This window comes from Podospora pseudocomata (assembly GCF_035222375.1).
Source record: "Podospora pseudocomata strain CBS 415.72m chromosome 1 map unlocalized CBS415.72m_1, whole genome shotgun sequence".
Classification (NCBI taxonomy): Eukaryota; Fungi; Ascomycota; class Sordariomycetes; order Sordariales; family Podosporaceae; genus Podospora; species Podospora pseudocomata.
This window is the reverse complement of record NW_026946363.1, coordinates 355,649-374,243: the sequence shown is the minus strand read 5'-3', so window position 1 is coordinate 374,243 and position 18,595 is coordinate 355,649. Positions and strand designations below refer to the sequence as shown.

The window sequence follows — 18,595 nt, the reverse complement described above, 5'->3', positions numbered from 1 at the left end:
TTCCTCGCTTGATCTTTAGACACCCAATTTCCCCATCCGCGACCTCGTCTTTGGGTCTCCGGTTGCTATCTTCTCTGGACCCCTTCGCGATAATGCTAGCCAGGTAGCTACTCCTCCACGAATTACATGACGACAACAACTGGGGACTTGGACAGCTTTCCGCCCAACCATACCAGCCCAATTCCACCAAACCCAGCCCTTTTGTTCACACGGCACGTACGGGTCTCTACCTGCAGGTGGACCTTGCTGCATCTCATCTCCACGTCTGACGAGTGGAAGCTGGACACATGACTGAGGCCATGGCATGAGGAGCGCGAAATACTTGCACAAGAGCGAGATCTCTTGCGGTTTCAACACGCCATCCCACCCCAGCAACATCCCGCGGGCCATCCCGCCAATGACTGCCGCCAATGCCTGTGACATACGCAGTCCTCTCTGGTCGCTATCGGCCTCTCAGCAGGCACATCAAATGGCATCAGCCGGTCCCCAAGTCGTTGCTGCATATGAGTTGTCGTTGCTGCAGTCCCTTGAGATTGCCTCAGTTTCGGGTCGATGTGCAGCATGGTCCACCGCGGCGGTTTCGTCCACGTATCACCCACATCATGCCAATGGAGAGCACTTGCCGCCGCAGGCTTCATACCCAAACAATTCTAGTGGCACCGTTGATGTTCACTGGCTTGTTGATTGGGCTGTGGATTTGGAAATGTATCATGATGGTGGTCTTCCAGAACAAGATCATCTACATGCCAGGACTGCCCCCGACTGCAAGGAGCGAGCGCATTGCTGACTGGTTAAGCCGCTGTGGGGGACTTCAGTGGAGGGAGGAGAGGACCAAGGCTGCTGACGGAACAGATCTCGCAATGGCGGTTGCGACGGTGCCGCTGCCGAAGGGGAATAGGCAGGTAGCCGCGGACGTCGGGAAGTCTGCTGTGGCACATGTGTATGTGCTCTACTTTCAGGGTCAGCCACCATGAGATATGCAGGAAACTGTATGCGAGACTGACGCTGCGGTAGGGAACGCCTCGTCCATCCCCCCTCGCTTGCCAGACCTGTCGTGGGTGTTGCGGGCTGTCAGTGACAGCAAACAATATGCTCTGGCACCAATGGAGTTGACTTTTGTCTGCCTGAGTTACAGAGGATATTGGACGTCCCGTGGCCGTGCATCTGAGCCTGGCATCCGCCTCGATGCCGAAGCCGGAGCAAACTGGATTTTGCAACACCATGAGCGAACATTTGGCAAAGACAGCACCACGAAGCCGATTTTCCTGATTTGGGGACAGTCGATTGGCTCGGGAGTAGCAACAAACCTGGCCGCAACCGGACGCATCCCGGAAAAGCTACCTATCCAGGGCGTAATTCTTGAGACCCCCTTTCTATCGATACGATCGATGCTAGGGACGCTGTATCCCCAAAAATGGTTGCCATACAAATACCTGTGGCCTTTTCTCAGAAACCATCTGGACAGCTATGCTAACCTGAAGCTGATTGCTCAAAAGGCCGAAGAGAAAAGTTGCGACGCACCCTTCATATACATCCTCCAGGCTGAGCGGGATGAGCTTGTGCCGAGAGAGCAAACCGAAAAGCTGCATCAAAGATGCATTGAACTCGGCCTCCCCGTTGAAAAGGGGGTTGCCTCGGTTGCGTTCCATCAAGAAGCGATTGCTCGAGGCCCTGGGAAAAAGCTTGCTTCAGAAGCAATCTTGAAATTGACAAAGCGGGCCTTGGATGCTTCTCGGTGATGAACTTCGGGGTGGCGATGGCATCTTGTAGGGCAGATCCGAGCCCCTGTAGATCACCCCGGGCAGCGGGCCCATGGCACAAAACAGACAGAACAGGGGGGCACCGGTTGGCGTCAGAATAGTCAATGAGGCCCACTGTTAAGGAATTAATATTTTGGCAGTGGGACCTGGGCCAACTGGTCCGGCCTCAGGGAGCCACCTGGGCAACCCTCCCTCGAACAATACCAGAATTGACACTTCTGACGACCCCATACCTTATTTGACAATTGGCTGCATCAGAGTGTGTGCCAAGATCCCAGAAACTTGCGAAACCAGCAGCGAAAAAGCAAAGCGTTGACAATCCGTCGTGATGTTACCCAAAGCACGTCAATTAATGGCACGGCTGAAGCAGTCGTTTGCTCCGTCCGTTGCGTTGGGTCGGCCTCGGGTGGACTGTGGAGATGGTGTGCTTGTGTTATAAGATACCAGGTCTCGCCCAACAAGTTGTGGCTCGAAGCTCTCCCCAATGCTGTCTCAATGACCCAATTGACTTAATTGATGTCTTGCATCTCGAAAAGTGTCAAAGTCTGATCCTTTTACCATCACATCTTCTCCTCGACATGAAAATAAAGGGCTGGAGGCTTTGGCTGCCTTGCCAGCTGCTGCTTAGCAGAACTTCACGCCACTGCCGGGAGACAGGTGATTCGAGGATATGTAGGCAGCCTCCAGGATCAGCCTTCACTTTCACCGTTTTCACATCTGGTCATCAGTGTCGCAAGTCCTTCCATTCACACCCATCCCTTGCCTCGCACACGCCATGGTCTGATCCCTGTAAAAGACATGATCCATGGAATTTCCCCTGGCAGACTCCAGCCAACCCCCCAGTCAGCCTTGCCCAAAACAGCTAGCTCCCAAGTCAGGTGATATCGTGTGAATATCGCATCAAGACGAGCAGGGGTCAGTCGGGGCTGATAGCACTCAGACGCGTCCAATCATGGAACGCGCGGAAGAGTACCTTTTTCGGTGTCGCCCAGAAGGCTTCATGAGTCCGCCTGGCAGAGATTTTCCAGGCATCTGCGCATGGACGCCTCGTACCGTTATATAATATGGCTCATCTTCCCCGCGCGATGCAGACTTGTTCTGGTCTTGCCATCGAGTGCATTTCATCGCCTCATTCCCCACAGGTAAGGAAGGGTCCATCATCAGCATCGATCGTCCATCGGCCATCAACTCCCCGCTTTTGTCTTTTGTTTCATCATTATTGTTTCTGTCTGTTTAATTACGCACTTGTCACCTCCGCCGCCACCGTACCGTCCAGCACAGCATCCAGGAGGGATATTCGAGTGCGAAGGGAGTTGGGCGAGGAAAAGAATATCAAACATCATGTTTTCCACCCGCTACGAGCCTGTTCAACATGTGCGGAGCAAGAGCTTCAGTAAGGGTCATCGGTCTGGGAAGTCGACTTCGTCATTCAGCAAGGAGGCCGGTATTTCCAAGCGACGACCTGAGTCTCAATCCGGCCGTCGTCGTGCAGGCACCATTTCCAATGCCAATGCGTCTCACTCAAACTTTGAGTAAGTCGCTAGATGTTTTGCATGCCCACTTCAATATACTGACATAATATGACCCTAGCAACTCTCCCATCTCCGCCATTGTAACTCTCGTCGTCGGCCAGGAGCAACGCGTCTTTGCTGCCCACGAACATGTCCTCTCCACATCACCCTTCTTCCTCAACATCCTTCAGAACCAGATGTTTGACTCCCAGACGAAGAAGATCTCCCTGCCCGACGAAGAGCCTGAGATCTTCTCGTCTGTCCTCGAGTATCTCTACAAGGGCGATTACTTCCCCCGCCTCGTGCATAACAAGAAGCGCAACTCGTGGGAGATGGAGCAGCTGACAGATGAGGCGCGTCATGATGCCACCATCTACCACCATACTGTTGACGGCGAGCTTCTCAAGGACACGGTCATCTACTGCGCGGCGGAGAAGTATGGGTTAGACGAGCTGAAGAGGGTGTCGTTGAGAAAGCAAGGTCTTCGTATGTACACCATTTCCTCTTGACTTGTTCTCAACGCTAACACAGACAGAATCCGGTATCCAAGCGAGCATCATTCTCTCCTCGGCCCGCTACGCCTACGCCCACACTCCCGACACCGACTCCAAGCTCCGCGCCCATTATCTCGCCCTCATCATCCGCTGCCGCAGCACCTTCAAGAAGAGCGGCACGATGCAGCTTGAGATGTTGAACGGCGGCACCCAACTATTCTTTGACTTGTTTGTGGCCATGTGCAACCATGTTGATGACCTTTCGAGTGCTGCGTAAGTTTTGCCCATCTGCGTATAGTCCTGTTGGCCACTGACTGACTGGTCAATAGGAGCACCCCTCGCACACCGAGAAGCGGCGGCCGTTTTTAGGCTGCCCATCATGATACTGCACTGATCTGCTTTGTCTGTTTTTCCTTTGTCCGCGATACCACGGTCTCGCACACCCCTCTCGACATCGACAAAACAAAACAAATACCCCCGACTCGAGATGCTGTTTGTTTGGCCTTTTGCTATTGTTACACCCTCTCATAACTTAATGACTCATGTGTTTTTCTTCTCTTCTTCACACCCTTTTATTTCTTATTACTTTTTCGGGAGGGTCTTAATTATGGGATCATTATCACCATAGATTGTTCTTCATTTTTTTTTTTGGAGATTTTGGGTTTGCTTTTTTCTTTTGGTTGTTTTTCCCTTGACATTCACAAGTTAAAAACCCCAAAACATTTGTACTAATATTTTCTGGGCGGGTATTTCTCATTCTTCTGGCATGCTTTTGAGAAGTTTTAGCCGTATTTGTATTACACGGCACACTACCATGGGGTGGGTTGTTTTATTTTCTCTTGTTTCCTTTGTACCATCATCTCACATTGGTTTGGATATCACGTCGGTCGTCAGACGATGAGCGAACGCTGGGTTTCGGAGGATGGAATGAACAGGGCAGAATGATCAAGATGTTCTGGACAGTGGGACAACCGGGATAGGAAGGGGGGAGGGAGGGAGGGTGGGTGATTTGTATGACTACGATTCTTACGCTCTTTGGTGGAAAAAAAAGCTTGTCTTTTTGCAGCAAGAAAGAGGAACATAACTCAGGAACGATATCAAGATATCAAAACCAGGAAAAAAACGCTGGAGGCTTTTTCTCTCGCTGTTTTTTCTCTTGAGAATGAGAAAATCACCAAGCTTTGCCAGCCGATTTTCGGAGAGCTTTCACCCCCCTAAAGTTTCTGCAGACTCTGGAAATCTCCGTGAGAGCCTTCATACTTGAAAATTTGATCTCGGTGAGAATGTGTCATTGTGGATTAATCGGTAATGACGATAGCAAAAAGAATGTTTCTTTTGCCACCACGACCTGCCATTGAAGCGGATTTTCAACTCCCGCTTTTGCATTGCTACCTAGTCCAGAATGACCTGCCGCACCATTCATCCCCTACCTTACCCACACCACCCATACAGCTGGGAAAGTTTGGGTTGTCCAATAGGATGGTAACCGCCATTTTCCACACCACCTTTTCGATGGCAGGGGGGGGATAAGGGGGACAGAAGACGGTCAGACCCGTTCACACACACCCTTCTGGATATTTCCATCAGACATGGGAAGAGGGGGTGGAGAAACATGTCTTTGTGCCATCGTGATGATGGAATATGTACAATCCCCTTGTGTAAGTGACTCAAGATGAATGAGCCTTGTTACTCATCACATCACTCAGGGGTTGAGTCAAAAGCATGTCTTGTTGCGCAGGCAGTGAACACGCAGTTCGACCACAGAACGGAGGCATGTTGGGTACCGTAGATCGAGAGACAAAAGCCAGGGGGTGCGCATGGTGGTGTGGGCTGTTGCAAAAAGTACCGAATGAGATGATTGTAACAAAAGAACAAGGAATGGTGTCATCTTCATGGATTGAACCTTCTCGGTACCTCACTGTTATAGTAATGCTTACGGTGTAAATATGGTGGTGCGGCACACTTGATTGCTGCGGGAAAAGGGGGGCGATGTTTAGTGGGTTTCCGCCCTGTTTGGGACCGTTTCCAAAGCAACCCCGCACTAAACTATATCACCAAACCAACACCCCCCAAAGTCACTGATTCACGCTGTTCACGCTCACCCTGATTCCTGTAGTTTGGATTTTTGGTGGAGGAGACAAAACTACAAGACAGTGGATTGAACTGGCTTTATAATTGAGTAACAGTTTTTTCCCCCGCTCAAATGCTATCCATATCCGTAATTCATGTCCCTTTCGTTCTCAAGATCTTTTTACAGCCCGTTGTTTTGTTGGTGATGGTGTGAGAAAGCTCCCAGGCTTGTTCACGCACGCCAAGTGGTGATAGATATCCGATGGCACCACCACAAATGCCGTCGTGCGGGATGGATGATCCCTCCCTTTCCTGCCGTCGGGTTGGGGTACCACCATGAAATTGTCCCACCTTTTCCCTACACGACCAAGAACTCGGTGAGTCCCAGAAGATCCAGTTGGACACAGCAGTTGATGAAAGATCTTATCAAGCCTTCCCAAATGGGGCGCGGTCAACGCCCATATTTGCCCCGCTCAAACGCCAGTCCCGGGAAACGCCCCCGACTTGCTGAGCACTACAATACTCCGTTCACGAGAGATATATCCCTTGATCAGTCCCTACAAACAAACGGTGTCAGTGACTGGATGACTCACGGACGATGTTACACCAATCGATGTCGACAGCCGTGGATGCCTTGACGCCCCAGGCAGAAACATGGAAGGTAAGGCATAGTTTTGACTCACTTTGTAAATCATATTTGCCAAAAGACACTCAACCTCGTCATTGTCAACCTTCTCCTCGCTGCCGAGGCTGATAGCCGCGGCAAACTCTGCTACTGGGATACGAGTCCGGCGAAAAGGCTTGTCTCCCTCCTTCGCTACTGGCTCGAAGCCGCCGGCGATGAACACTTTACGGAGGAGATTGCGTAGTGCGATGTCGCGTCCTCTTTCGAGGGTGAGGTAGATGCGCCGTTTGACAAACTCGTCCTCGGCTTCCTGAAGGGCGATGTCGAATTTGTGGAGCTCGCCCTGCTTGATGCACCGAGAGAGTGGGAGGAAGAGTTTTTGTAGTCGTGGGTAAGGCTCCAGCAGCTTTTCTGTGGGAAGGGTGTGGGTTGTGATGAGGTGGCACGGAATTAGATATGTCAAGATCAGCCTAGGTGCATCATATTAGCAAAGCGTAAAAGATCCATGTAGAGCATGGAAGGCCATCTACTCTTTGTTCCTCATGGCGTCTTTGTGGCAGGTGTTCCATGCTTCCGTCAGATGCTTCTCGGCTTCAGCATAGTTCTCCTCAAGGAAGCATAATACTCCTTCGTGGTATTTGAAAGTGACCTGCTGAGACTTTGGGAATGCATGAAAGTCTGGCATATCTCCCCGTCCTGCGGTCAAAATCCTCAGCACATTTTTCGACAATCCTGTCGCATTGAGCTTGAAGTAAGTCTTGAAGAGAAGGTTGACGATGTAATAGAGCCCCCATTTCCGAGACTCTTCGAGTGGTGCTCTGTAATGATATTAGCCTCAGCTGGCAGCAACATCAAGAGCACAGAATTCCTACCTGTCACTCAGGCAAATCGTGAATACTTTGTTAAGAACTCGCGCACAGTCCTCCAATTTCTGATGTTTCTGTAATTCTGGGTCAAAGTCATCTTGGAATGCAGTTGCCGAGTTGTCGTTGACACTAGTGTGCTCATCCGCCTGCATCGCAAACAGCCGTAGATGTTTGCCCGCCACATAGAGACACGGAATGGTCCAGGCTTCAAACTCATGACTGTTATACCCCTGGATCAGAGCGTTGATCAAGACTTTCCACTGCTCATAAGCATTGGTCCATGATGAGGTCTGCTGCACTTGAGCAAGGATGCCGGCAGCTTGCCAGTACGCAAAGTAAACCTCGACCCAACCCTTGATCTCCTTTTGGCCGATGCCGTCCAAACGCGCTGAACTACTGGAAAGACCACGCTTAATGGATGCTTTCACATCGTCGTCCCGAGCTGCTTTGTAGCTTCCCGCACCATTCGCACTTTGCCATATGCTGGACAACTGGCTAGGAGTCAACTCTGGAGAGATGGTCTTTGCTAGTCGGTAACCATCCCGTGTTTTCCAAGCCTCTCCAAACTCGTGGTAAAGCGCTGGGCCGAACTCCATGATGGGATGTTTGAACTGGGGTGTTGACAGGGTGAGCTTGGCTTGGGCGCAAGCTGTGTGATGTTGTGGTTGCCCCACCAAGTGATGGGAGCGGTATCGAGTTGACTGTTGTTCTTATTGGAGTCGAACAATTGTCTGCAGATGCGGATTGATCGCAGGATAGCCGCAAAATTCTACAGATATCGCTCTCGGTGGGCAGTCTCAAATATCTTGTTAATGTAGTTGGAATATCGTCCTGTATTGGGAGTGCAGTGGCAGAGTGAGATGGCAGCTTGAGCGTGAGAGGATTGCGTTGCTCTGATTGGCTTGCAAGCTCATATCTTGGCTCCCTTAAAGTTGCCCCACCTCTGTGGCGTCAGCTTTCAAACTCACTTCGGCCCCGCCACATGTGGCTGAGGTTCTCTGCGGGGATGGTCAATGCGCGCGAGCCCTAAACCAAGCACACCCAATTTTTTCTTGACCCTCGTTATCGCTAATTCTGGACTCGGACAGCACACGGCATCGACAGCGATCCACGACAAACCAGCAAAGTAAGTTAGGCCTCGGTGGTAAAGAGAAGATACCTTTGAATTAATCTAACGAACCTTTTCCAGATGGGTAAGCAATTTTTTCGATTCCATTAGCATCTTTTGAGTTTGCAGCGAAGGCGGCGACCGAGAATAACTTCGACGAACGACGACAAATTCACCATCCGACGAAATGCATGACACGATGGGAGGGAGGCTTGCCTCAAGACATGTGAATTGGGCAGAGAGGGAACGACTCGTTGATTGTTGCTGTGGAGGACCATGTTGAGGAGATATATCAGGGCTGGCATCGGGGTGCCGCAATCTGTCGCTTATTTTCGACGGGGAACTGGGAGTTTGTGCATTCTCTATCGACCGGCCAGCACTCGATATTCAAACACGCCGCCATCGCTGCAAACTCGGGATCTTTACGACAACACTCGAGATGCTGACAATCTGTGCCAGGTCGTCTTCAGGAATACCAGGTCATTGGGCGCCATCTGCCCACCGAGGCTAACCCCAGCCCCGCCCTCTATCGCATGCGCATCTTCGCGCCCAATGAGGTTATTGCCAAGTCCCGTTTCTGGTATTTCCTTCGCGGTCTCCGCAAGGTGAAGAAGGCCACTGGCGAGATCGTCAGTGTCAACCAGGTATGATCGCTTGGAATCAATATTTGGCCGGGGACAGAGGAGACTGACCCGTATCATAGATCTCCGAGAAGCACCCCCTCAGAGTCAAGAACTTCGGCATCTGGATCCGCTACGACTCCCGGTCTGGTACCCACAACATGTACAAGGAGTACCGTGAGACCTCCAGAACTAAGGCTGTTGAGGCTCTCTACTCCGACATGGCCGCCCGCCATCGTGCCCGTTTCAGATCCATCCACGTATGAACAAGCCCACGGAAATCGTGCCCGAGTCTAGATACTGACAATTTACATGTAGATCCTCCGCGTTGTTGAGATCGAGAAGACCGAGGACGTCAAGCGCCCCTACATCAAGCAGCTCATCACCAAGGACCTCACTTTCCCCCTCCCCCACCGTGTCGCCAAGACCAACACCAAGAAGGTCTTCAGCGCCACTCGCCCATCGACTATTGCTTAAAGGGGTTCATGGATGTGGCTGGGTTTGGCAGGTTCTTCAGGTGTTCACTAGGAAAATGGGTTACCAGCATTTGCTCCCTAGAATGAGCATGAAATGAATAAATGGTCAAGCACGGGTTTGCGTTTCGGGGCACAGTTGTTCTTATTGCTCTTTTGGTGTCCACGGTCTCTGGGATTGCTCGTGCAATGTTTTTGAAATTGAACAAAAGTTTGGACGCTTCTCTGGATTCCGCGGGTGGTGACATTGATCGCGGTAGGTTTGCGGCGGTTAAAGTGTAATGTGTCGACCAAAGGGCGCAAGCTGAATGATGCAGTTGTGTAAGACAGTGTCAGCCTCGCATTTTCCCACTCCAAAACAGGAAGTTAGATTGCGATATTGATATTAGCCAGGGATGCCTGACTCAACAGCTGATCCTCACGACTACGTAATTTTCACCTTTTATCTCCAATATCTCTCTCTTTTCAGACTTGACCTAGTTCCGTACACTCGCCGTCCCCATTCTATCCCTCTCACCTTTAGCAGACATATCGCGCATCGTTCATCATGGCCGACAACACCCTCGACGTCGTCGCCATAAAAAACGGCACCAGCAATCCAGACGACAGCAGAGTCATTGACCCCAAGCCGGACAAGTCTACCTTTGTCCGTGTGAAAACCACGCTACCCAAGCGACCTTTCCCCTTAAACGCGGAGAGGAAGGCAGTGTACACGGAACGGCTCATCATCCGCCCTCTATTCAAGACTGACCTCCCGGCTTTGCACGAACTGCGAACCCAGCCGGAGGTGATGGTGTGGACTTATTTGGGGGTGGTGGACAAAGACATTGGGGAGACGTGGCAGAGGTTGGAGAGGTTTGTGGAGGGGAACGAGAGGGAGAATTACAACTGTGCGATTTGTTTGAGGGAAGGAGGAAAACTGATTGGGATTGGGGGGTTTCATGATGCGATGTGGAGTTTTGGGTGGCCGGAGATTGGGTATATGTTTAGACGGGAGTATTGGGGGCGGGGGTTTGGGAAGGAGTTTATGAGGGGGTGGGAGGGGATTTGGGGGGGGTTGGAGAGGGGGGTGGTTGAGTTGATGGTTGATCCGAGGAGTGTGGTTGTGGTGGAAGGGGAAGGGGAAAGGGGGGTGGTGGAGGAGGTGGTTATTGCTGTTACGGCGGAGGGGAATAAGGCTAGTCAGAGGATCCTGGAGGGGAGTGGGTTTGAGAGGTTTTTGACTTGGGAGGAGGAGGATGGGGGGGGGAGGGGGTTGGTGAGGTTGCCTACGTATCGGTTTGTGGTTGGGAAGGGGGGGAGGTGATGTCATGTTTGGGAGAGGTTTAGGGGAGAATGTGCAAGGTGTGCACACTACAAATTGCACGTGTGAGGTGGTTATTGGATTTGATGAGGGATGCAGTGGCCCGGTGGTGGGTCCTCCGTGTCTCTTGTGTCCGTGTCCCCCGGCTTGGATCACCTTCCGGCTCCGACCGGGGCCGTGCCGAGACCGGGTATGGGCGGTTGGGTACGGCAAGGTGACCAGTCGACATCATCGGCATGTGGGTGCCCTGCAGCAAAAGCAGAGGTCGGTTACACCAAGATGCAGCAGCACGTGCGGTTTCTGGCATGGTTTCTCGGAGATATTGGATATGACATCAAATAGAGGAAAGAGCTATATATCAGATGAATCTGGGATAACACCGAGAGCTGTGCGGGGTTTATTTAGATGTTGGGGCGGACGGATGGTTGCTTGTCTTTCCAGTCTTTCAACTGCCAAACAGCGTTGGCCTCGTGTTTTGAATGTAATTCCGTCCCAAATTGTGTGTTTTGACCTCGTTCGCCCGAGTTGGTGTTGTCGCGCGCCCGATGGCCATGGTCACTAGATAGGGTCTGATGTTGTAATCAGATGAACGGTTCTGAGTGGCAGGCCTCCGCCCGCTTTTCACAACGTCAACACCAGCCTCTTATTCTTCTAGATCCATAATTCTAACGGCTACGCAGCGGAGCCACGAGATCATCTGTCCCAGCCACGCGGAGGTGGATCTCAGGGTAGATCGTACGTGCAGTTGAGATTCATGATACTAAGTTCCTTATCCAGGGTCTTGGGCAGAGGACCCCGAGTATGCCTGTACAAAAGAAGCTACGAGAAGCTACGAGAAGCTACAAGCAGGCGCTGGATTTCTTGTGTAAACCGGAAGCACGTGTCAGCAGTTGAAGCGTCAGCGGTGGTGTTGCCAACCTGGAACCCAACTTGCCAACCCTCACTGCCCTCCACCAGTCCAGCCCCTCAGCAAAAAGACTTGGGTGAACCCCTGTCACTGGTTGCGTCAACCATATGTTGGCCCGCAGAGTTGGTTTCGCAACTTGGTACAGCGCCGCACACAGCTGCCGCAGATATTCTTGCAAACACTTTGCTGAAGAAGACTCTTGTTGACTCAAGTCTGCCTAAGAAGCATCTCGAATACGACTCTGAGCTATTCGCTTCATACCCGACTACAACTCAGCATCTTGGAAGCCCGGCGACTTTCCTGTCTGCCCGCCTACTTTTCAGATAGGGTACCTTACCTTCGTTACTTTTAGATCCAAGAACTTGGTCAATTATCTCATGTCCGGATCCCTCTGCTGTGAACCCCTCCTGCTGCAAACCACTTATTTTTGCCCCTCCCGATCGTGTCACGACAGCAACCTCCAACGCCGATTATCGCCCACCGCCCACGAGGTCGAACTCAGAGTCGGGGCTGATATGATGTGCACTGGTGTATTTCATAACCACCCCACGCCGACGCCAACATCGCAAGAAGCTGGTCTGAGGGACAACTGAAGCAATGGCGAATCCAACCGCAACAGACGCCGAGGACGGCAACGCCTACTATGGCTACCTCTTCACCACAGCGAAGCCGATTCCCACTCCGACCCCTATTCTCGATGCGTTTTTGAGGGCGCTCTCACTACATATCGTATGTTGCCCAGAGATGGAGAAATGGAGCCTTTACTAACAATGGTCTGCGCGTTTAGATCAAGGAGATCGGTGACAAGAATGATAGGTACTTGACGCCAAAGAAGCTAGCAGCCTTCTACAAGGCTGCCGGTTACAATTTTGACTGTGAGTGGGACAGCGGCATCTTACCTTACTCAAACAATGCGCAAAGCTAACAACGGCCATGGTAGTCCTCTTTGTCGATATGGACAACCCCTTCATATCCGATGTTTTCCAGGGTCTCGGCTGTCAACACTGGCTCTTGCCAACAGAAGACGACTACGCTCCCCCATCGATTCCAGCTTTGACAACGAAGGGCTTTGTGCGGTGGCAGGCAATCCAGACACTGCTTGAGCCACAGGAACAAGTCCCAGTCCTCCAATATGCGGCCAAGCACTGGGGCCTGAAGCACCCTGACACTGCCTTCCAGTTCCCTGCCGACTTGCCCAAGGAAGCGCTGCCCCAGGATACAGACATCGACACTGATCGGTGGTATCAGGAGTGCAAGGCTAAGCACATCCAGGAAGCAGCTGCAGAGGAGCCCAAGGAGAAGCCCAAGGAGAAGACCAAGGAGAAGCCAAGAGAGGAGCCGAAGCCAACGTATGCAGAGCGCAGGATCCCCTCATACAATGTTCACCACGTCCCGCCGACACCACAGCCAGGGACACCTCGCGACTACTTTGGCTCTCGTCCAGTCAAGGTGACATATGTGAATGTAGCACCAGGGCCATCAAGATCACCAGAACGAGAGCGAGAGCGGGCCAGAGAACAGGCTGCCAGGGAGCGGGAGCACTACCTTCATCGCCAGTCTTCCTCCGATGAACCATCACGCCGAAGGAGCTTCTCCGATTATCCGCACTCACCTATGGAGGGTCGCCCATCAGTTAGGATACCTCACCTCGGCCCTGATCGCAGCCCGCAACCGCGTCGTCACAGCCAACCCAGACAATACAGCACATCGGAGTCGGACGAACCCCCGATCAGTCCCCGAACACCAAGACGGACTCAGCGCCCTTCCAACGAGCCCCCGATTCCCGGCGTTCGCCGCGTTTATACCGGCAGTTCCGAGGAGTTGCCCCGTATCATCCGCACAAGCATGCCTCCACCTCCCATTCCAACATCGCACCCACATGCCCACCCCGGCGTAAGAACCCACTCACCACGACCATCACCAGGTGACAGTGGTAGGACAACACCAAGAGGGGACGACGAGCACAGGCGGAAAAGCACTCTGTATGACCTCAAAGACAAGCTCACCAGCTTTATGACGGGCATGCCACCGGCCAGCGAGCGGCAACGAAGCCTGAGCGGGTCACGAGGAAGAAAGGAAGGCCCGGTACCAGTGGTGGTAACTGCCTCTAGGGGTAGCAGAGATGGAGATCTTCCCAGTTCGAGGCTGAACCGGTCGTGGTCTCACGATGAGACGGACTCTACTGATTCAGAGGACGAGCGCATCCGAAGAAGCAGGAAACAGTCAAGCCGGGAGCGCGAGAGGGAGCGCCAAAGAGCTGCCGAAGCTGCCTTTGACAGAGAACGGGAGCGAGAACGGGAAAGAGACAGAGAGCGAGACAGAGAGAGGGATAGAGCACGTGAGCGGGAGAGGGACAGGGAGCGAGACAAGCGTCCAACACGAGAGTCAGACCGCGAAAGAGAGGCAAGACGACACAGCGACCGTGAACGAGACAGCGACGAGAGGAGACACAGCGACCGAGCCAGCGACCGCGGAAGAGACCGCGGTCCCCCAGCCCCAGCCGCAGCAGCCGCTTCCCTCCACCGCAACGGCGGCCACCGCGTTATCGAGGTCGAATCCGACGACGACTTTTCTTCTGTCCGGGGCTACACCCGCAACAACGGCGGCCCTTACCTCTCCCGTCCGGACAACCACCGCCGCACAAGCAGCCACGCCGACATCGATCGCCGTCGGGACCTCGACCGCGAAGTCCGCGACCGTGACCACCTTCGAGATCGGGAGAGGGATCAACGACTTAGCGACCGGGAACGAGATCGTCGAGAACGAGAGCGAGAAAGAGAACGAGACCGCTACCATGACGATCGGGAGCGCTGGCGAAGGGACGAGCGGCTGTCTTCCCCGCGGGCCACACCCCGTGAACCCCCACGGATGGAACGCTCCCCTCGCCGGTCCCGCGATCGTGACAGAGACCGTGAGAGAGAAAGACCGCACCCCAACGAGGGCAGAGAGCGAATGCCTAGTCCTGCCGGGGCGGGAGTAACTGGTACGAATAACCCTGACTACCACAGCCTAGACCCCAACTCCTCCTCCTCCTGGTTCCTCCCTTTGATGCTGCTCCTCAACATGATCCCCCGGCATACTCTCATGGAATAAGATAAAACTGACTAGACATGTGAAGGAGTCTCAGGCAGGAAATACCCCGACATCAGCTCTGTAGCTTCATCGTCTGGGCCGTGGCCGCCGTCAACGCCAAAGATGTCGGCTGCGGGGGCGGCCGAACCGGTGGCATCTGGGGGGAGGGGCGGGCCGGTGGCGGACTAGGTGTCTTGTTTGCCGGTTGAGGCTCTTTTTCCGGTTGCTGCTGCGGTGGTGGGGAAGTGTTATGGGGGTGGGTTTTGCGAGCGTTGCGGGGGGGATAGGACTAAAATTGTTGTTGAGAAGAACGAGGGAATCCAGGAAGAAGAGTTGAAGGTGCTGGTGGAAAGGCTGGGGGAGATGGTGGAGTGGATTAGGGAGAGGAGGGGGAGGTGGGGGGTTGATAGGTGGAAGAGGGAGTATTTAGAGAGGGTGAAGAGGAGGGAGAAGGAGAGGGAGAGGAGGTGGAAGGGGAGGTGGTATCCAGAGGGAGAAGGGGGGGGGATAGTGGGGAGTGCGAGGGAGTTGTTGGGACAGACTTCATGAGGCATATGATGGATGAGGATTTGGGTATATGGGGGGGCTAGCATGGTCAGTTTTTGGATGACAGGACAACACTGGGATTTTGGCGGACGAGGTGGCATCATCATATCCTACTTTCTTTTGTTACTATTGGGTTTTCATCACTGGCGTATATATACACTGGGACATTTGGTAGTCCTGAACTAGAGGCATATCATTTTTATGATTGTTCTTTTCTCAAACATCTTCGTTCTCATCACCACTCTGCAGAAAAGGAGGTTGACAGGCGCATGGACAATTCAAATTTTGAGTTTTTTATCAATACTTCCTCCCTTGAGATCTATGTACAAGCTCGGTCATATTCCAGATTTCTATAGTGTCGGGGGGCCTCAGACACAAACACACTGCCCACAGGTATCCATGACATCACTCCGGAACTCGCCCGCTGCAGTGCAGCCGCTGTGGATGCTGCTCGCGCTGCAGAAGGCCTGGACCCGGCTGGGGCAGACGAACTTTGGGGTGCCGAGGGAGATGTCGATTAAGGGATAGGCGACGGCGGTGGTGGTTGCTGCTAGGGTGAGGAGGAGGGTGAACTGAATTGTTGTTATTAGTCTTGCTTTCATGGTTTAAAATGAGGACGAGGGGAAGTATTACCTTCATTGTGCCGGGTGTTGACGTATTGGCACAAGTTATGGTGTTTATATCTCTGGTTGTGTTGGCCCGTGATAAGCAGGGAAAAGATCTGGCTTGACAAAAGTTGTTGATAGTAGAGATGAAGAAGACCTTTTCATTTATGATCTATCTTCATATATGACTAGAAAGCAACCCTTGTAACACCGCTTGAGATATTTTATTTCGCCGGGACGGCTATAATGTCTCTCTTCAGCTGGTCAATCCACCAACGATGATGATCCATTCCTCAACGGCTTTGAACTAGCACCAAGACTATAAGCATGACGTTGAGTCAGTCAGCTGGTGAAGATTACCCGAATTATCAGCCATTTTCTTTTTTGAAGACTTTTTTGGGAACAAAACTGTTGATCAGCGCTCTAATTACCGAGATGTGAATCAAGAGTCTTCAGCCGCTGTGAGGCCCTTATCAACCAATGACATCGATATGCTGATGGTGTCTAGATATTTACTGACTTGAGTTCCAAGTTCAAAGGTATTGATGGTTTCTGTCAGTCTCAAGATGTTGGCAACCAACTGTGTGACGATGTTTACGAAGAGACATGTGTCCAAATAAGACAAAGCCACCCCCTCCCCCCCAAAAAAAAATAAATAAATAAATCAGTCTCACCCATAGACCCGTACTTGCTCCAACCAACATAGTGTTGGGTAAGATGGGGAAAAAAAAAAAGGAAAAATGACTTCGAAACAGTTCTACCAAGCCTCAAAAGTTCAAAAGTGGATCTTGAAGAGTGGAGCAAAAACATACAACACCGAGGATTCCCCAGTGGTCACCCACCTGAGTACTAGTTCGGCCCTTCAGCTGTTTGACTCGGGCAGAGCGGACGGGATGCCGTATTTTCAACTGGGTATGGTCGTATGTAAAAGATAAGGCTGGGTTTCGTGGTTATGAGGTGGTGATGATGATGATGATGATGGACATTTTGGTGGTGTGAAGTGAGAGGTGGATGGCAACCACCACTGGTAGCATGTTGCAAACCATTGATAAATTGCTCTACCCTCCTCGGCTATCGAATTGAATGATAGGAATGTCAAGCCGTGTGTACGAGGTTGACGTAACATAGAAGACTCATATCACAAGATATGCACCTGTGTAAATCATGAGAACCAACCATTCCTCAACACCAAGAAATTCCATCACGGGTCAGTCTGTGCACCACCCCATCCCAGCACCCTTGCCACAAAATTAATGAGATACTAAAGTAGGCTAACATGCCTTGCATGATAGTCTATAGGCCTTTGAAGATAATCAATAGGTCTTCAAAGATAGTTAACAGGCTTTGAAAGATTATTCAAAGGCCTATTAAGTTACTTTCAAGGTGTAAAGCAGTTCACAGGGTTGTATAGGTTAACTTACTTTTGTGTGTCAACTATTTTGTGGTGAGGGTGCCCAGGTAACAAAATTCACACGAGATCGCAACGTTGTGCAAATTCAGAAGAGGAGAGCTCGCCTCTTCCATGCGACCACAAGATGCAACCACCATCACCAGTTCCTCAAAAAGAGACTGAACGATTGCGTAATCCTCTGGGCTTTGTGCAAACATCTTGGGCCTTGATAACCGGCCAATGTTTTGTTTTTTCGTGCCAGGGAAACTGACAGAGCTGCCGAACCCTTCGGTTGGATCATGGATGATCATGATGGTGAGCGGCGAGTAACACCCCAGGGTGGTGGCCCCGCGGGGCCGCATCAACTGGCCGGGAGAACCATCCCCTCTCATCTTACTGATACTCGCTCACGCCTCACCACCAACCACGCGTCTGAGGAGGGAAAAGCGCTCTGGCGGTATTGTTCCAGATCTCCCTTTTCCTGGCTCCGGAGACAGCGGGATGAAATTACAGGGTGTCAAGAGACCACATCACAAGGGCTGCTTTTGTCGCCGGTGGCATATGTAATATATATCGGCCGCGGGTCGGAATGCCCAGGACCGGTCACTACATCGGCATCAAACTGCCCGACCGGGCCCCGCTCCGGTCTCGCTAACAACTCTCGAGCAGCGCACGGCAACATGCGCCCCGTTAGGATTAGGGCCGGGGAGAATGGTTTACACAACACACAAGACAAGAAACATTGCCCCAGGTGCAGGGCGGAGATGCGGTTTGCACCAACAAACGTGCAGATAGGATGCGGCACCACACATGTGTTTCTTGGGCACAGCTACCGATCCTGAAGGATAAGGAGGGTAGTAGGGAAGAAACATCCAGGCGTGGGGAAAGCTTCCTGACCCGAAGGTTGCGTCATCCCATTCGCCGATAGTCAAAGGGCTCGGTTGCCGTTGGAGGGCGGTCGCCGTGACCGAGACCCGGCCGGTGGATGACTTAGACAGGCTCCGTGGCGGCCTTGATTGGATAGGCGGTTGGGTAGACGCCATGTTCACCGCCAGCCGAGCCCATATTACCTGACCACTGTTGACCTTCCAGGCATGTTGTCGGGCAGCTGCAGATATATCAATCAATAGTAGCTGGAGAAAGAAGGAACAGAGCAGATATCTGGCCAAAACGACGACGACCACCACCACCACCACCTACCCACATGCCATCCCCCCCAGTGAGCCCTGTCTTGTCGTTACGTGT

The 18,595-nt window shown here is 52.2% G+C and overlaps 7 protein-coding genes across 7 annotated transcripts; 5 read left to right on the top strand and 2 right to left on the bottom strand.

Annotated features, from left to right (window-relative positions):
* Positions 1-410: 410 nt before the first annotated feature.
* On the top strand, positions 411-1,739 carry QC762_103820 (uncharacterized protein; the record flags this gene model as incomplete). The annotated part of the gene is made up of 2 exons (XM_062884773.1): positions 411-960; positions 1,015-1,739. 2 exons carry the CDS (start codon positions 411-413, stop codon positions 1,737-1,739), a joined length of 1,275 nt encoding a protein of 424 aa, XP_062747671.1.
* Positions 1,740-3,101: 1,362 nt separating this feature from the next.
* On the top strand, positions 3,102-4,754 carry QC762_103810 (uncharacterized protein; the record flags this gene model as incomplete). The annotated part of the gene is made up of 4 exons (XM_062884772.1): positions 3,102-3,292; positions 3,351-3,757; positions 3,807-4,038; positions 4,095-4,754. The coding sequence occupies 4 exons, from the start codon at positions 3,102-3,104 to the stop codon at positions 4,132-4,134; spliced, it is 870 nt and encodes a 289-aa protein (XP_062747670.1). The 3' UTR covers positions 4,135-4,754.
* A 1,176-nt stretch (positions 4,755-5,930) lies between these two features.
* CSN12 (COP9 signalosome (CSN) subunit) lies at positions 5,931-8,319 on the bottom strand. The gene is given in 5 exon segments (XM_062884771.1): positions 5,931-6,392; positions 6,519-6,930; positions 6,991-7,278; positions 7,333-8,243; positions 8,253-8,319. Coding segments are annotated over 4 exon segments (1,374 nt in total). The 5' UTR covers positions 7,923-8,243; positions 8,253-8,319; the 3' UTR covers positions 5,931-6,308.
* Positions 8,320-8,383: 64 nt separating this feature from the next.
* RPL20B (60S ribosomal protein L20B) lies at positions 8,384-9,748 on the top strand. The gene is made up of 4 exons (XM_062884770.1): positions 8,384-8,519; positions 8,894-9,078; positions 9,138-9,314; positions 9,373-9,748. Exons 1-4 carry the CDS (start codon positions 8,516-8,518, stop codon positions 9,529-9,531), a joined length of 525 nt encoding a protein of 174 aa, XP_062747668.1. The 5' UTR covers positions 8,384-8,515; the 3' UTR covers positions 9,532-9,748.
* A 326-nt stretch (positions 9,749-10,074) lies between these two features.
* Positions 10,075-10,833, top strand: QC762_103780 (uncharacterized protein; the record flags this gene model as incomplete). The annotated part of the gene is made up of 1 exon (XM_062884769.1): positions 10,075-10,833. The coding sequence occupies one exon, from the start codon at positions 10,075-10,077 to the stop codon at positions 10,831-10,833; it is 759 nt and encodes a 252-aa protein (XP_062747667.1).
* A 793-nt stretch (positions 10,834-11,626) lies between these two features.
* QC762_103770 (uncharacterized protein) lies at positions 11,627-15,651 on the top strand. Its single transcript, XM_062884768.1, has 4 exons — positions 11,627-12,466; positions 12,525-12,612; positions 12,678-14,720; positions 14,856-15,651. Exons 1-4 carry the CDS (start codon positions 12,335-12,337, stop codon positions 14,996-14,998), a joined length of 2,406 nt encoding a protein of 801 aa, XP_062747666.1. The 5' UTR covers positions 11,627-12,334; the 3' UTR covers positions 14,999-15,651.
* QC762_103767 (uncharacterized protein) lies at positions 15,614-16,513 on the bottom strand. Its single transcript, XM_062884767.1, has 2 exons — positions 15,989-16,513; positions 15,614-15,927 (listed from the first exon to the last, which is right to left on the bottom strand). Exons 1-2 carry the CDS (start codon positions 15,992-15,994, stop codon positions 15,724-15,726), a joined length of 210 nt encoding a protein of 69 aa, XP_062747665.1. The 5' UTR covers positions 15,995-16,513; the 3' UTR covers positions 15,614-15,723.
* Positions 16,514-18,595: the final 2,082 nt, after the last annotated feature.